Source organism: Mytilus edulis, chromosome 13, assembly GCF_963676685.1.
Source record: "Mytilus edulis chromosome 13, xbMytEdul2.2, whole genome shotgun sequence".
NCBI classification, from domain to species: domain Eukaryota; kingdom Metazoa; phylum Mollusca; class Bivalvia; order Mytilida; family Mytilidae; genus Mytilus; species Mytilus edulis.
In genome coordinates, this window is record NC_092356.1 from 58,094,428 (window position 1) to 58,113,929 (window position 19,502).

The 19,502-nt window shown below is 31.1% G+C and overlaps 1 protein-coding gene and 1 long non-coding RNA gene across 2 annotated transcripts; both read right to left on the minus strand.

Moving 5' to 3' along the window:
• Positions 1–268: 268 nt before the first annotated feature.
• Positions 269–4,660, minus strand: LOC139502158 (uncharacterized). Its single transcript, XM_071291536.1, has 5 exons — positions 4,622–4,660; positions 4,243–4,287; positions 1,684–1,856; positions 913–1,029; positions 269–473 (listed from the first exon to the last, which is right to left on the minus strand). The coding sequence occupies exons 3-5, from the start codon at positions 1,780–1,782 to the stop codon at positions 387–389; spliced, it is 303 nt and encodes a 100-aa protein (XP_071147637.1). The 5' UTR covers positions 1,783–1,856; positions 4,243–4,287; positions 4,622–4,660; the 3' UTR covers positions 269–386.
• Positions 4,661–12,789: 8,129 nt separating this feature from the next.
• LOC139502159 (uncharacterized) lies at positions 12,790–19,393 on the minus strand. Its single transcript, XR_011658741.1, has 3 exons — positions 19,383–19,393; positions 18,033–18,143; positions 12,790–14,943 (listed from the first exon to the last, which is right to left on the minus strand). It is a non-coding gene; the product is annotated as an uncharacterized lncRNA (long non-coding RNA).
• Positions 19,394–19,502: the final 109 nt, after the last annotated feature.

Genomic DNA, 19,502 nt, shown 5'->3' on the forward strand with positions numbered 1-19,502 from the left:
GTGATATGAGTGCCAATGAGACAACTTTCTATGCAAGTAACAATTAATAAAAGTAAACTATCATAGGTCAATGTACGGTCTTCAACACGAAGCATAGGCTCACACCGAACAAAAATCTATAAATGACCCCAAAAATTACTAGTGTAAAACCATTCAAACGGGAAAACCAACGGTCTAATCTATATAAGCCTTTTTTTAACATTTCAATCATGTACAAAATGGCATGTCATTTTTCTATTGCTTTTATTATTTTTGTTTAATCATAAAATACAGTTTTATGAAAAATTTACTTTTCAGGGTCGATAAAAGAAAATCCATTTTGAAAAGTTTATTGAACAACTTGTATTGTTGTATTCCTAATATTATTTCTGATAGTTGTTGTTGTATCACCACGTTATAACCTCGTATGAATTGGAACCCGGACTTGTGATATTTTTTAAATGTGTTGTAGTACCACATGATTGTTCGACGATCTGAAAGCAGACAAAATACAGAATATTAATGCAACAGAAGTCGTATTCACCATAATTATGAAGTCACACATTATTATCTGTCTAAAATCTAAAATAATTTGATTTAGACATTATAAAGAGTTACAACAATTACCAAAAAGAGAGCTGATTTTGTTAATTCTCCTCATTTGAAAGTATCTAAAATTGCCCGTTTATAAATTTTAAATAATAGATTTTGATTTTTTTATACAGAAACTAAGATTTCAACTTCCTCAGGCAAAGTTGGCCTTAAATAGATTTTTTTTATTTGATAGCTCTTCAACGTTTTCTGTCCTTATACATATTTGGCCTTCTAATATTCTGCTTTTAGCGTTCCTGATGAAGGTAAATCCCTGAAAATGCTCCAAGCGTATGCAATTTAATTCGAGTTGTTTTCATTATTATCCGTAGATATATTTACCTCTATAACACCATTGCTGTGACAGTTAGTCATAATGCCAGAAATGTCTGTAAAATGGTCGTGCCGAATTCTTCCAATGGGAATATAAGTTGGTAGATTGGAGCAATTTGAAATAACCTGAATATACATATTCAAACTTTTATTGATAAGGGATAATATCTAAATACCTGACAATTATTATTACACTAGATTGTGTTAGATTGATAAAACAGTAATTATTTGTTTGTTCTGAAAATAAATATAAACTTTGGGGTAAAATGAAATAACAGCCTGTGAAAACTCCCTTTCTATTGTTATGTTTAAACTGAGACTGGAAACAGTAACACTTCAACGAAATGAAGGAAGAGAAACTTAAAATCAACTTTAGAAATCTAAAATTGAAACAACATCATTTTAGAAAGTTGTTATATCAACTCGTATGTACCTAGGTGAGGTTTAGAATTTTTTGTCAAATTTTCGAACTCCTTGGTTTTTTTTTATAAGATACAGGGTTATATATTTTGCCCTAAAACTCTTTCTTCTCTTAACGCAAGACCCTATTATCTCATAAAAGGTCTTTTACCAAAATTTAATACCACTGTGATTATAAGGTAAATATCAGTGTTTCACCATTTCGAAAAAACCTTAAATATCTCGAGAAGGAGCTCCATGAACTATCAATAGTTGTAGCTTATCAGTTATTAACTTATGCTCTTCTGGATCTATAATATCAATTTTACATCCTTAATTTTACCTAAGTACGTTAACATGCTTAAATATTGCAAGACTTACTTTGAGACCTCGTTTCCACATGGACATTTCAGGAGCACTACAGAAACTCATGAGTAAGGCATCTGCTGAGTTTGTGCCGTCCAAACAACCTCTGGACATTGGAGCAGACACACTTGCCTTATTGACCAAACTTTGTATGGCTCTAAATTTATCACATACATGTGCGTTGGATGCTTGTTGAAAGACACGAAATGTTAATATCAAAATTAAATTTTTACCACGTGACAATTTCTATGAAATTTACAGACTTGTGTGTAAAACCATAAATATAAATGTATATTAAAGGTGAAGGCAAAGATTTTTTTAACAGAAATATCACTGTAAAAAAAATGATAACTCATTCGATTCGGTATTATAGACAAAGATTTGGAACAACATTTGGAAAATTTTGGTTCTGAAAGCTCGTATACTTTCTAACTGTTTTCATTCGTAAGTAACTAACACATGCATGACACAATCTTGTACAATGCTCGAAGTCAGTGTACAGTACAAAATGTCCTTGCTTTTCGAAATTATGATCATGATGACAATACACATTGAACAACATTGAACCTAATTAATTTATGCACATGTATACGAGCGAGTATAACAGACATTTCATTTTAGCTGATGTAATTGTAGAAATTTAAATTCAAATTAAACCATGTGTCTTCAATAAGGTTCTAGATTTGTAAATAAACAGCTGCGCCATGAGCGTATGATACGTCCGACGTCTTGTGTGGAGGTTTTATGCAATAATCATAAATAGTTTCTGAGAAAGTTTTAAGCGATACCCATATATTGTTTTTGAGATATGGCGGGACATGTGACCCCCCTTCTTTTTTTTTTTTTACCAAAAAATAAATATTGCTATAATAAAATTTTGAATCAAAACCAAAAAGGATACAGATCTTTAGATTAATATAATAAAGAAGTGCGTAAAGTTTTAAGCAATAATCATAATTTGTTTTTGAGATACGGCGCGACATGTAAAAAAAATCTCCCCCTGTTTTACAAAATACTCAATAACTCAAAAATAAAATTTTGAATCCTCATCAAAAAGTATACAGATCTTAAGATTAATATAACAAAGAAGTGTGTATAGTTTTAACCAATAATCATAAATGGTTTTTGAGATACGGCGCGACATGTAAAAAAAACCTCCCTCTTCTTTACAAAATACTCAAAACTCAAAAATGAAATTTTGAATAATCACCAAAAAGTATACAGATCTTGCGATTAATATAACTAAGAAGTGTGTAAAGTTTTAAGCAATAATCAAAAATAGTTTTTGAGATACAGTGCGACATGTGAAAAAAACACACCCCTGTTTTAGTTACAAAGTGCCCTAACATAAAAAGTTTTAATTTTATTTTCACCAAAAGTATAAAGATCATTTGACCATCATAAGAAACAACTTTATTAAGTTTCATGAAATTTGCATAAGTCGTTCTTAAGTTACGGTGCGACATGTTTACGCCGAACAGACAGACGGACAGACGGACAGACGGACGGACGGACGGACACCGGACATTTGTATACCATAATACGTATATACGTCCCGTCAAAATGTTGACGGGTGTATAAAAAGAATATCGTCATGTTAGTACTATACTTGATCCATATTTGGTATAGATGATACCTTTGCTATAGTAAAAATTGTTAAAGCGTACATTCTTTGAATAATGGTTTTATTTGTAATACAAGATTTTGTTATCAGACAATTAAAATCATACTAAATTTCGTTTTCATGTACAGCTCATTCCAACTGATTCTTATAATTTGTTCTTATGTCGTAGTGTTACCCCGCTGTCCCAGGTTAGGGGAAGGTTGGTACGCCTGATAACTAGTTCAAAACAATCTGCATGTAACTGTCCCAAGTCATGAGCCTGTTATTTAGTGGTTGTCGTTCATTGCTGTATGTCATATGTGTATTTCCTTCTTCTTTTTATATAAAATCAGGCCATTATTTTTCTCGTTTGGATTATTTTACATTTATTATTTCGGGGATTTTATTTAGCTGACTTTGCATTATGGGTTTAAAACGATTTGAAAACCCACGGTGACATATAGTTGTTAATTTCCTTTGGTCTCTTGTGGAGAGATGCCCCATTCACAATTATGCCTCAACTTCTTATTTTTTATATCATTGTTAAGAACTTTAGTTATATCAGGTTTTTAAACTCATCATCAATGGTAATTAAAAATTCAGCAACAGAGTAATTATACTACTGTGGTTGGAAGAGCTGGAAGAGCTGTAGTAGTGGGAGGTAGAGTTAAAATGTAAATGTAAATGAAAACTATGTTTTAAGATAAGATAAGATTTCTTAAACTAAGATAAAAAAAACATTAATTAGATATTTTAATAATCAATTATTGACTATATCATTTCAGCAACACACACATAGTTGAAACCTATGTCTGTAAATTCATCAGCAAAATAGAGTTAGAATGACGAAATAATAATTGCTTAGATGGATAAGCAAAGCAATTCTAAAAGCTGGTATTTTAACAGTTGTCTTTTGGTTGCTATCAACATACTATGGTAATTAAAAATTAAGCAATAAATTAAAAATTTACCTGTGGTTTGAAGTGTCGGAATAGCTGTAGTAGTGGGAGGTAAAGCTACAAGTAAATGTAAACATATTGCAGTTTTGTTTTACGATGAGATCAGATTTCTTAATATCTATACTACGAACGGAGGAGAACGACTTCATTGTGCCGCAACTTCTCTGATAAAATTAGATTAAATGCGATAAACTGTTATTTAAATTATCAAGGATAGGCTATATCATTTCAATATTCTATATTTGGGTCCAAATATATATCGTTGTAAGAATAGTTGTGAATTTCTTTGTCATTTGGTCTCCTGTGGAGAGCTGTCGCTTTGGCGATCAAACCACATCTTCTTATTTTAACAATAAACACTGAAAACTTCAGCAAGGGTTTTAATATTCACCTGTCGTTGGAATAGTTGGAAGAGCTGTAGTAGGAGGAGTAAAAGCTAAAATAAATGGGAACATATCACAATTTTGTTTTAGAATAAGATAGAAAGAAGTGAGTAGATAATTTAATTATGTATATTAGACTATATCATTTCAAAATTATATACTTTGAATCAAATATATAAAATATTTTGGTTCTAGCTATAAGGTTAAAATTTAGTCCTGATAACAGCATGTAGAATACATTTTTCAGATTTACGATTGCGTTCTAGAATTAGGTGTCTTCCTGTCTGTAAATGAACTTATTAAAACTTACACAAAATAATGTGGACATTTTTATTTATGAAATTTAATGTATTTTGCATACAGTACAATTGTACCATAGTTAAGAATAAAACTGGTTGTATGATCAAAGCCTCCCGTACATATGAATTTAGTAAGTAATTCCGGAAAGCAATCGACTAGAATTTCTATAACAACACAAAAATATTTTCGACCTATGTCTTTGAATTTAACAACAAAAGTCAAAGAGTCTTAATGACGGACCAATCTGCTTATATGATTTGTTTATGTAATATATACGTGTTTCTCGTTTCTCGTTTTGTTTATATAGATTAGACCGTTGGTTTTCCCGTTTGTATGGTTTTATACTAGTAATTTTGGGGCCCTTTATAGCTTGTTGTTCGGTGTGAGCCAAGGCTCCGTGTTGAAGGCCGTACTTTAACCTATAATGGTTTACTTTTTTAAATTGTTATTTGGATGGAGAGTTGTCTCATTGGCACTCACACCACATCTGCCTTTATCTAAGCAAATCAAATTTAAGTGCTAGCATTGTACTCACTTGTCGTTAACACAGATGGTTTGGTTGCTGTACCTATCAACATACAATCGTATATATATTACTTAACATGCAAACTGTAATAGATAACGTTCATGAAAATTAAAGTAAAGCAAAGCAAACAGCTGTAATTTTTCGCAGAAATGTTATTAGGAAAAACGTTTTAAAAGTCATACATACTGTATGTCATGTTATTTTTATGAATATTTCTAACTGTTGAATTCATTTATAAGTGTAGTTTTCACTTCGAGTTAGTGACAGTTTGAAGTTTTTGAACCTTATTATGAATCATTCATCGAAGTACACTATTACTTAAACAATTTCCACCTTTTCATCATGATCATGCTCAATGAATACCTGTCGTCATTTTTGATTAAATCGCAAGGTAGTTATCGCTCTATTCAATTCATCAAATGAACTGTTATGTTTTGCAAGAAAGAGGTTTGTCGTCTAACAATTTGCCTTTTTTAACCTTTATTTTTTAAGTCACTAGGTGAGAATGTAATACAAGGTGGCGGTCAGTGAGCATTCCATACCTTATGTTCCCTTACCACATTATGATACAGAATATTTGTTTTTGCTTCATGTCAACTGAAGATCACTCGTTCAAGTTGATGAACTTTCAAACTGTCATTATGCACACTGACACCAGGAATATGTCTTCTATGTACATATAACGTTGAAATAATGCACGATTTACTTTACTGTATAGCCAGTCAAGGTCGTTTAAAACTTCCATCATCAATATTTACTTACTTCTTTACAGTAAATTGAACTTCATTATGCACACTGACACCAGGAAAATGTTTACTATGTATATTCAAATTAGAAATAATGGACGATATACTTACTACTCTGACAGTAAGTACCGTTATAACCATTGGTACAGTAACAGTGGAAATCTTGAAAACTACTTCGACACACACCACCATGTTGACATCTTACATTTGAACAGTCTAAAAGTCATTTATACAGTTCATTACGGATATATGAATATATTGGAAACACAATCGTCCCCCTTTCGTGGCAAAGTCAAATTCTGATTTTCTTATTTCAAAATGTTATGTTTATCTTTTATAGAAAGAAACGCAAAATGTGTGTTACTTTTATTCTTAGTCTTCTTTTGGTGGTATCAATTTGATGTGGCTTGGCACTTAATATACATCCCGTCGTTGTGTTATTGTTCTGTCTACTTTTTGTATTTTTGTCTTTCATTTTTCTAAAATGCTTTATTCTGTATACCTTTTTGTGTTTCAAAGTTACATATGAAGTAGCTGTGTACTGATACATCCCGTTTTTGCGTTTTTTTCTATGATTATTTCTGTATTCTTGTTTTTTCGTTTTTGATATTTGCGTTGTTTGTGTGCCTTTTTTTGTTTTGTTTTTGTATGTGACGTGGTACTGTACTAATACATCCCGTAATTGTGTTGTTGTGTCATGGTAAATGTTTGTTAATATATCTGTTTGTTTTTATATTGATTAAGATAATATCACAACGTTGACTGCTGTATGCCTATTTTTGACATTTTTACCTTTGATGTCAGTTTGTTTGGTTCACAAATCGTGGTCAATATAATGGATTTTTATACGACTGTCATACAAGTGGGAGTCTTATCAAGCTTTAAAACCAGGTTTAACCCACCATTTTCTACATAAGAACATGCCTGTACCATGTCAGGAATATGAAAGTTGTTGTTCATTCGTTTTTTGTGTTTGAGCTGTTATTTTTGCCATTTGATTAGGGACTTTCCATTTTGTTTTTTCCTCGGATTTTTTTTCTTCTTATTTTACTTTTTCAGTTAACGTGAACGACATACAGGGACAGTAAGCTGTACATATCCTTTAATCTAAAAATGAAAGTTTTGTCTTGGCAATTATACAAAATCTGATCTATTTAAATAATGAAACAGGAGTTTCATATAGTATATATTTATATACGAACAAATAATTAAAATCAACACATAGTCAAGATAGGCAGAATACACACAGGTACGAACTATCATAGTACAAGTTTAACCAGTTACTAGATGCCTGCAATCTATCTTCAGCATTTTTAGTATTTGAAAATTATAAAAACGCATTTTTTTTTCGGCAAAATTGTTTACACTTTTTTCCAGTAATGCAATTGTTCTGCAATATATTATACAAAAACTAACTGCACTAGTACGAACAGTACTGGTGATACGTATCATGATTTTAAAAACATCCACCCAGTGTTGTTTTGTTTATAGATATTAAAAACTGTCTGTATCCTACAATTTTGTCAAATTGCTTAATAATAGGAGAAAAAAATACTCACGATCAATCACTGAAACAATAAATTAAATATCAATAAATCAATCATCAAAACCTAAAATTCAGATATTTTTCATTTTTTTCTTATCTCTGCCTTTAAAAAAATGTGTTTTATATCGAGGTTCTGAAATACTAATCATACGATAGACATATCAGATTTAAGTATTCTATATTCAAATGGTTCGGTTTACACACGATTGATTGAAAAGCATAAACAATACCAATGTCAATGCACCAGATGTGCATTTCGATAATATAATGTCCTTTAGGGATGCATGAGGCCAATCCATGGAATAATCTTAATCTAAAACAATTGTCGAAGAGCGGGACAACCAAAAAGGACCTGTAATGTAGCAAAAATCCGGTCTGTGTATGAAGAGATATTATCTATAAATATGTTTACAAGGAAGATTACAAAAATCATTCGTTTATAGATTTATGAATTGTACAGAAAAAATTTCTTGGGCAAAGTTGACATCTGACAGTTTTGACAATCATTTAAGGTTCTTACATATCATATAGCATACATCTTTGACTTTGAAATATTTGGCTTAGAGCTCTTCTCGTGAACAACACAATACAAAGAGGTACTTTTATTTGTTAATGTAATTATTGCGCTTACCGTAGTCACACAATTTCCCCGCATATCCATTATGACACATACACTGAAAATCTGCTGCCGAATTTACACATGACCCAAACACACATGGATTTGACTTACAATCTATACAGCCCAAAGAGAAACATGATTATTATCTATCAAAAATACTGTCTTCATATAAACAAAGTTACAAATTAAACTGCACGAGTAATATAGATAAAAATCACAACAATCAACAAGACAAGAAAACAAGTATAGTTAAAACGAATGAGTTGAAAGAACGCTTGTGCTCGCTTTGAGATAAGACACCTATTAAACAAATAACATTAAGACTGACATGATATGCTTCTCCTCCAAACACGAGACATTTAGATGTTGGAGCAAAAATAGTTTACCTAAAGTCATAATTATGATTTTAAAGTATGACATCTCTTAAAAGGATTAATGTTTCATTTATGTACCGTCATTTTGACGATAAGCTCCTAACGTGGATATTTGTACATTCACAATCCTAGTTTTCACATTTTAAGTTTTGAGCTTTCCAGTGAAGGTGAATCCAGAAAACAGATTCGGACGCACCAAATAGTAAAGTGTTGTTTTCATTTACTGCAGAATTTGACCTCAAGGACGTTGTATTCAGTTAACCTTTACAGACAAGAAAGCTAAATAGCCTTTTCGTTTTAACAATCGATAATTAAATAGTAAATAGATCGGAACATACGTTTACTCCCCTGTTTATACATAAGGAAATGCCTGAATCAAGTCAGGAATATGATAATTATTATCAATTAGTTTGATGTGTTTTGTGCTTTTTGATTTTGCCATTTGATTAATTACTTTCCATTTTGAAATTTTCTTTGCGTTCGATATTTTTGTAATTTTACTTTTTCAATGATTGAATGAAGGAATGAAGATGTACAATTTGAATTTTTAACAAAAAACCGAACTCCAAGGAAAATTCAAAACGGAAAGTCCCTACAAATATGGAAAGTATACTTTACTTTATGTGTTGTAAGCGTTTACCGAAACTTTCTCTTCATTCTTACTTACGATCGATCCCTGAAAAAGATAAAATGAAAGTAATATAAATTCATTGTTACAACAAATACTTATGTCTTGTTCTACCCTTATTCCGCTTATTTTAATAAACTGCATTCAAGAGCGATGTTTGTTGCTGGCTTTTGCCAGTAGAAAAATAAGGTCAAAATAAATCATCTCCCCTCATAAAAAACCATCTAGAAAAATTAAAAAAAAGCCGGAATTCGTCTTTTAGACTTATTAGCCATGAACAATTAAACATATTAGTTTTCCAATTCTATTGGACATAAATTCGAAAGTCTTTTGAAGTAAATTGTTTTGATAACAACATGATTTCATTAACGCTTATTGATTTTGGACGCACATAATGTCTAGTTGGTGGTGGTTTTTGAGTTTACCCATGACCTTTGTCTTATTATTGTATAAAGATAACAAAAAGTGAACTCAACATACAAACATACATATACATACATATATTCTGGTATTTTTATTTAGATAAGACCGTTGGTTTTCCCTTTTGAATGGTTTTACACCAGTAGTTTTTGGGGCCATTTATAACTTGCTGTTCGGTGTGAGCCAAGATTACGTGTTGAAGGCCATACCTTGACCTATAATAGTTTACTTTTATAAATTGTTACTTGGATCGAGAGTTGCCTCATTGACACTCATACAACATCTTCCTATATCTATATATGTATGTCAACGGATTGTTCAATAGGTAAGTAAATAAAAATTTAAGTAATGATTTCAATCAACATTACCCATTTCACAGGTAACTCCGGCATATCCAGCAGGACAGACGCAACTAAATGATAACAGTGTATTTGTACAAGTGCCATGTACACATGGATTCGAAGAACAATCTGAAATTATTTTTTTATTTCGTGTAAATACTGTACGAGAAATCTTTCCCCAAACTACTCAGGTTTCTATGAGACGTTGGACATATTGTAACACACATACATTGTTTCGTTTAAGTTAGGATGGAATTTTGAATTAAAAAAAAACTAGCTATTAAAGAGAGGGACGAAAGATACAAAAGGAACAGTCAAAATCATAAATCGAAAATAAACTGACAACGACAGTATTAAACTTGTCATATTTCTTGCTATACTTAGCTTAACACACATATTATGCTAGGCGTTCATGTGTAACTCTATGATAATTACTTTAAAATTGTATATACATACACGATGCTTGCATTGATGGAGACGCTAACACTGTTGACTGGTTTTACTTCTTTAGAATTCATGACATTCCCTCGGAATTTTGTTTGTAACCTTAATTTGCCTGTTCGAAGTCAGGAGTATGATAGTTGTTAACCATTCTATATGTGTTTGATCTTTTGACTTTACCATTTGAGTACTGACTTTATGTTTTGAACTCGGAATTCGGTAATTTTATCATATTACTTTTGACTAATTGGTTGTAAAGAATTTGAAAACCAATCAACTAATGACGGCTTTTTTCCATCCCATGCAGCAATTGTAAAGTTGTATACCAACTTATAAACATTAACTCATAAATGTTTATCAGGTGCCACTGTAATCATTGTGAGTTTGTTACATGTATTTTATTTAGACTGTTAATAACAAGAGGTAAATATGCTAAAATGCAAAGGTGTATGTTTCTGTCGATTATGGTAAAAAAAACCCGGTGCGATTCAAACTTCTGGATATCTTGACCTCAAGCATCAATGAAGCGACACTACTTGTTAAAATGTGCATCTTGTGCATTACAATTGATATTGAACTAAGGGGAAATTGTAAAAAGCATCATGATGACTTGTATAAAAGCAACTAGTATCTGTCCCAATATCAAAAATATTTGTTGCATATTTCATTGTACTTGACATATGATCATATAATGAACTTCAATATTTAAACTGGAATTCAATATTTGTTGGAAGACAAATCTATAAAGAACTATTGAGAGCATCAAAATCAATGAAAAACTTTATTACCGACTCGCGTGGTTACGTACTCGCTTTGATATAGTATTACACTGAGAAATGACATCCGGGTCGTATTAGTATTATACATGAAACCCCTTTTCTAGGAAAAATCAACATGGACGTGATATATTTGTCACGTGATATTTCTCATGTCTATAATTAATGGAATACCAAATTATATCAAAGCTGCTCCGCGAAGAAAGTGTTTTTTTTATTATAGTTTCAGTTCTAGTTTAGTTTGTACTTACGGTCTATAACTTGAATAATACAAAGACATGAAATTATGATTAATAATAATTCTCTATTCGTTTGAATGCAGCTCGTTAATTACAATATGAAAGTTTCAAATATCCTAGTTGTAAAATGATCCTAGTTATGTGCAATTTTGTGAATTTTGATGTTCCGACGTGGTTAACATGTTGTGTACACGCTTTAATATGCAATTCATAACGCAAACGTTGATGACATTGTAATAGAAATTATTTGATAGTTTGAAATATTATAGGAAAAGTTGGGCAAGTTGTTTTTGTTCTCAACAGTACGGGAAATAGTAAAACACTACCAACAGCCTTTACTTCCGGACCACTTTCATTCTCATTTTAGTTTGGGTTTTGCTGTGGTAATAGTTTTTGTCATAGTGCTTCCTGATTAGATTTCTTCCAGTAATACCTCATTGGTGTGTGGCTCATTTGAACTTTTAATAAGTTCTTAAATCGATATATTCATCGTATTTTGAGAAGTTTAAATTGAATATTAAAATGCATTATGAAAAATTGAAATCTCTCGACTACGATCATGACGATTATACGTTTGCACAAACAATTGTTTTTTGGTTTCGATTTCTAATAATATTTGCCAAATTGATGTTACTTGCCAAGCATTCTACGCCATCACATTTGTATACAAATTCGTTTTGCTGCATTTATGTTTTTGTTTCACAAGGGAAATAATTAAGAGTCAAATAAATCGTTATATTGGTTCTATAAGTATAGATCACTGTATACAATCAGGAGTATGGCTGTTGTTATCTATGTGTTTGCCCTTTGATTTTAACATTTGATTAGGGACTTTTCAATCTTCTTCGGAGTTCAGGATTTTTGTTATTTTACTCTTCACTACAAAATACCTTTACCAAAAAAGTCATCAACAAAACGTTAGTTGTTAAGGCAAATTGCTAAAGTGTGTTGTTTACATACTGAAATCGAATACTACGATTTAAGGACGAAACACGCTCTTGATTAGAGCTCTTAAGATTCATTCGACAGATAATATTCTTAGAGTTGAAACGTGTCCTCCGAGTCAGTTTTATAATGCAGATTTCACTGATTTATTTTTCATTTGACATAGCAAATAATTCTCTGAAAAAAAATCCTCAAATTTGGATACTAAGAATTAAATCATTATTTTTCAGAGGCTTATATTTTGCAGTATCTATAAGGCATTAATCAGTTACCTTTGTCACATCTTGTTCCAATAAATCCAGTAAGACATGTACATTTATAGCCTGATAACGTATTGCTACATGATCCATGAACACAAGGACTTGAACTGCAATCTTTAAAAGATATCATTAAAATTTGACGAAAATAAGGAGAGAAATAATACATTTGAAATGGAGAGCTTAGGTTTGATATTTTGATATTTGGCTGTTTTTAAATTACGTCTCGTAAGTTGCATATATGATTGTTTCTGTTTCTGTTTCTGGGTACTTATAAAAAAAGTAAGTTATTCTCATACGGAATCTGTTACACAATAATATAATGGTACAGTTTTGCCTATTTTAAATTCAATGCATGTTAACAGTCATTAAGGACATACGATACAGTTTTGATCCCATATTTAAATTTTGCTGACAATTTTGCTTATAGGCTTATTTTTGCCTGATTAAATCAAATATGTTATAAAAAATATACCTTCATGTGCTACTTTTTGAGTAAAATGAGGTCCAAATTTTATATATTTGCTCAAAATTCGGATTTGTGGATGTATTTTTCCTTTCGACTGAAATATATAACTTTTTTTATTTTAAAAGATAAACACAAGCTGTTTTTTGTTAAATTATTTGTAAATTCTGTTTTTTATAAATTAATGTCCTTTAAATTTGTGCAATTTTCTTTTCTAATAACTCATATTTATCAAATGTTCACGAATGTAGAAATAAAATGTCATTTTTTGCTGTATATTTATCAAATTAAAAAAAATTGCACTATTTACCTTCATAAAAAGTGGCACTCATAATCTTCTTACGTAATCAAACCAAATGGCATTTTAAAAAAGAGGGGTCCATGACTCGTTTTCAAGTTAGATAAGTTTGAATGATAAAAAAAATAGTAAAAAAAACTGAGTCTTTTCCCGATAAGTTATAGTTTGACGTCTCGAAAATTACAATTTACGAGCAACGTCATTACATCCCCCGTAACTGTATCGTATGCCCTTAATGAGACAGTGGAAGACACGAAAAAAAAAATCGAAAAGAAAATTTCATCTTTTCTTTCATTCTTATTGCTTATCTCGTGTCGTGTAAGATTGTTTATGGTGTCAAAATCAGGTAGAACGTATGCATGCTGCTTTTATTTGTTAAATAGAGAAGATCTCAATATGATAAAAATACACAGAAATCTATAATGTATATATACAATGCAACTATGTTACGCTTTAACATGATTGACCCAAAGAGTATCTGCAAAGAAAAAGAAAACATCATTGACAATGGATAAGCTATCAAAGGTACCAGGATTGAAATTTAAAACTCCAGACGTGCGTTTCGTCTACATAAGATTCATCAATGACGCTCAGATCAAAATAGTTTTAAAGCCAAGTTGAAGAGCATTGAGGATCAAAAATATATATTGAATAGATAAAGATGTCAAAATCTCTTTTGCATTTTGTTTCGTTGTAAAGCCATACTTAATCAACTTTTTATATACATATATACATGACGAAATAGAGATTTGATTTAGTTGTGAAGGATCACGATCCCCTTATCCTAAGCGTGACCAGTTATAAAACAAAAAGCTTACATAAGTACATACACTCAAATTTATGCAGGATTAGCACTTTACTATATAATTACAGTTTAACAGATAACGAAACCAATGAACAACAATCCCGCATCAAATATAATAGTCACAGACATTTTAAACAATCATGAAGTTTTATTACTTTCTGAAATCAATTCACTAATTTCATATATATTTTTGGCTGATCTTCGGAGTTAATTGTCAACAGGAACGTTTGAAACGTCTGTGTCCATAAACTACATGGGACAATATTTGAAGTAAATGTTAATTTCGATCAATCACATTATTTCAAATTAAGAGCTGATACTAACAGATTTAATGATTACGTCTTTTAATTTGTGTTTTTAGACTCGCACGAATTCGGATTTATAGGAGTGGCATTAATCGGTATTTAAGTTTTGTTTGTTTTGTTTATCTCGAACAGGACAAACTTCAAAGTATTATGTATAGGATAGATTATTTAATGTGTTCTGTATCCATTTTCTCCATGTTTTGTTTAGGGAACCTAGTTAATTTTTCTATTCAAGCATGTTATTTACGTTCAGTTTCAAGAATATATGTATATATGTAATGATACTTACGGTCGACTCCTGCAAAAGGAATATATTTTATCATTTTTAAGATATTCATTTGATCAAAAATAAATGTTCAATATGACTTCATTCATTCGATGAAGATCAACGATGCAAACGTAGGTAAATTATAAAATTGAGAATGGAAATGGGGAATGTGATCCGAGACCACAATTGTCGTCCCTTAATTTTCGCTGTCTACGAATATAGTCCCTAGTGTGGACAGTGTGTTACTTGCCAATTATTATTTATACACCTTCCAAATGTTTTTCTCAATGTTTTATGCTTCATATAGTAAGCCTAAGGACGAAATGACACCGTCACAAAATTTGGGTAATGAATTTTAAAGTAAAGTAGTGATTTGGTCCAGTTGAAAAAGGTTAAAAAATAGCACTTCGGATGTTGTCAAAAGATTTCAAGACCTCATTAACATAAAATTGTCTATATTTTGAGTTAGAGCCGATGAAGTTTTCTATAATTTTGATATAATTTGTCCCCAAAGGATTACAACACTGTAAACAATTTATTAAGAAAAAGCGCAGGTGGGATTTTTTAATTTGCATTTATTGTCTTAAAGAAATGCACTACAAATTATTTGTGGTATCGGACAATGTGTCAAAGCGACAACAACCCGACCATAGAGCAGACAACAGCCGAAGGCCACCAAATGGGTCTTAAATGTAACGAGAAACTCCCGCACCCGGAGGCGTCCTTCAGCTGGCCCGATAAGGGACGTCATACTAAACTCCGAATTATACACAAGATTCTAAAATTCAAATTCATACCTAACAAAGGCATGACTGTTTCAGTATTGGTTGTTAAAACATTGAATTTTAATATTGCGTATTAGACATTTGATAAATAAAGGCAACAGTAGTATACCGCTGTTCAAAACTCATAAATCCATGGACAAAAAACAAAATCGGGATAACAAACTAAAACCGAGGGAAACGCATTAAATATAAGAAGAGAACAACGACATAACACTAAAATGTAACACACATAGACAAAATCCCACGAGAGTAACAAATATAACATATATATATAACATCAAAACCAAATACATGAATTTGGGATAGACAAGTACCGTGACACGTCTTATCGCAATGTGAATTTACACTCAAAAATAAGAGAAAACAAACGACACAACGTTATAATGTAATACACACAGAAACGAACTATAATATAACAATGACCATATTCCTGACTTGGTACAGGGCATCTTTAAAGGAAAAAATGGTGGGTTGAACCTGGTTTTGTGGCATGCCAAACCTCGCACTTTTATAGCCATATGAAATATAACATCAAAATGACAACACAGGACTACAATATAAATAAATTGGAGAACACAATTGACAAAGAATCACACGAACAACAGCCAACAAAAGGCAACAAGTTCAAAATTTTTATACGTCAGAAGTGTATTTTGTCCACACAAGACCTATGTGTGACGCACAGATACAAAAGTTTGAAAGCCGAAACGAGTACAAAGTTGAACAGCATCGAGGACCAAAAGATCAAAAAGGTTGTGCCAAAAACGGCAAGGGTTTTCTGTTAAGTTACCAGAAAATCCCTATAATTTAGAGTAATTTATACTTTTGCAAACAGTAAATTTAATAAAATGAATATACAAAAGATGTACATGATAAAGCTGAAGTATTAACTAATTACAGGAAACAACTGAAATACATTTACATAACCAGACATTTGAAACACAAAAGTAGACACATCCGAATACGTTTAAACCTCTACGCCAAGTGACGTCCTATTTGAAACTGAAAAATGACGAAAAAATGACGTCATTTGAATTAGTAAAACAGAGCATCAAAAAATGAAAAATGACGTCACATATATAAGAATGAATAAGATAGAATTAGGATTAATTTAAGATTATATATTTGAACTAAATACTGATATTGCATTTAATAACAAAGCACATTTTAATTCTTATTAATATAAAACTGAGGTAGCAATTAACTATATTATAAAACTATGTCAGGTTTGTTATGAATCTAACTTCAAACGTAAAATATCGTACTGATTACTTTGAACGAAATCAAATCTGATAAATGAAGGCGGTGATTAATTTTCTTTACCATAACACATAAATATAATAGAAAAGACGTCAACACATTTGACAAAATCCGATGAGAATTACAAATATAACATTAAACATTTAAACTAAATACATGAATTTGAGATGGATAAGTACCGTACCACGTCTTATAGTAATGCGAGTTAACCTTTACAAACATAATTCTTTGATGATTTGCATATAAGGGAATACGTTGATGTGCTTGGTCGAGAGGACTTCCGAAAGTTGATCCTGACTTTGTTTATTTTTCGATAGACGACGTTGACTGAACTTTTTTTCGTAACCAATGTAAACAAGATGGCGGCGTTAATAACACAAAAACATTACTATTAATGATACTACGAGTTGTTTTAGTTTATTTGTTATCATATAGAAAATTTAGAGTACATATTTAGAGTACATATGTTTGCGTTAACCAACAAATAAATTCATACGCCATGCCTATTCAATGACACAAATATACAAATAACGTATGATAGAGGTGACGAGTGTTGAAAAATATATTTCTTATCTCCAATTTTAAAGAATTATAAGGATTAAACGCACCTTTTAAGGAATTTATTGGTGTATAAACTGGACCGAGTCACTCACAAACATAGCATTAAAGTCCGACTTTTATATGTTTTTTGAGTGAAATGGTCGAGTTTATACACCAATAAATTCCTTTAAAAAAGGCGTTTAATCCTATAACATTTAGTCTTGCAATTAGAAGATACAATATGTCACCTCGGAACTTAACATAAAGAGAACCCTTCTGCCAAAGCTTTACCCGAGCTAACAAAAGCCTAATTATGCTATAATTTCTGCCAAGACACTTCGAGGAAAGCACTAGTTCATGGTGATAATAAATGTTGTAAAACAGAATATACGGAATGTGAAAAAAAAACAATATTATCTTCTACCTCACAACCATTCAATTATTAATGAAGCTTTCTGCATGTTTCAAAAAGTATTAAATGTTTATTCAATATAAAAAATGGATAAAAAAATAGTCATCCTTTTGTAAACTTACTTGTATTACTTGTATTACATATTTCTCCAGAATAGCCTGCATAGCATACACAGGTATACGAAGCTCGATCATTTAAACATATCCCATGATGACAAGGGCTTGAGCTGCAGTCTAAAATCAACAAATTACATTACACGTATGTACAATATAAACTTTAGTCATTATCACAAACAAGTTATCATTGATGTTTAAAATCTCCAAAATGTTATTAAAAAATTTGTATTGATTACAAGTTGGTCTATAGTTTATTCTTCATACTTTCCGTCCAAGGTGAAACATCAATTTTCATTCTCGTATAATAGGTTTTTTTCTTTCTACTATTTGATACTTTAAACACATTTCTTTAGCATTTCTGATCAAGGTCATTCACGAAAGGACACTTTGGAGTAATATAACTTGTAACTGTCAAAAGTTCATTAAATGCCGGTAATAGATATGGAAATTGTTTTTACAAAGTGTACCAAATTTTCTCAAAATTCGTTTTTTTTTAAAACTGGTTCTGAATTGATAGACTGATATATGCTGTGAAAAATTCATGACGCAAACATTATTATTTGCTTAAACTCCTTTACTTTTTAAAGATATGCTATTGGTGAATATACACAGTTTACTTTTCAATTGATATGTTGCTGAGCACTATTGACGGAGAACCCGTATCTATATTCGCAAAGAAAAATGCAAAAAAACAGCTGTTATGTGATCAATACTGTGTCAGATGTTCCGTCTTGCGTTTCTTTGTTACAATTTTCTTTGTTTTTATATTGATAAAGATTAAAACACAATGTTGACTGTTTGAGCCATATCTTGACATTTTTATGCCCCAACTACGATAGAAGAGGGGCATTATGTTTTCTGGTCTGTGCCTCCGTTCGTTCGTCCGTTCGTTCGTCCGTTCGTTCGTCCCGCTTCAGGACACATTCTTGTTTCTTCTTATGTCTGTTTGTTTTGCTCACTATAATGGAATTTAATGCGACTTTAATACAATATAGAGGTTAAGCTAGCTTAAAAAACAGAGTTAATCCAACATTTTTTTACACAAAAGATCCTGCACAAAATCCCGAATATAGAAGTTGTTTTCCATTCGTTTAATGTGTTTGGTCTTTTGATACTGCCATTTGACTTTCCGTTTTAAATTTTCCTCGTTGTTCAGTATTTTTGTGATTTTTCTTTGTAATATATTTCTTAGAACACAATATGCAATTGATATCTTAATTTCACCGAAAGGCAATTCAGCTTAAACACATCTCAAGGTTTGTTTTTTTCATTAAAATTGCATGGCATTGTAACATGTTTGTTTTCGACTTATGAGTTTAAATATCCCTTTGGTATCCTCGACTGTATTTTACTTACGATTGATGACTGAAATAAATAAAACTTATATATTAAACATTATCCTTTATCGTAAGTCATTTTCAATAATAATCTTATTGGTCCTTTGACAAAAAATTATTCCTAAAGGTTTGCAATTAA

Coding starts and splice junctions, on each gene's coding strand:
- LOC139502158 (XM_071291536.1), bottom strand. CDS start 1,782: ATGTCCAGAGGTTGTTTGGACGGCACAAACTCAGCAGATGCCTTACTC. Junction 1,030..1,683: donor TGTGGAAACGAGGTCTCAAA/GTAAGTCTTGCA, acceptor ATGTATATTCAG/GTTATTTCAAATTGCTCCAA. Junction 474..912: donor ACAGCAATGGTGTTATAGAG/GTAAATATATCT, acceptor GTCTGCTTTCAG/ATCGTCGAACAATCATGTGG.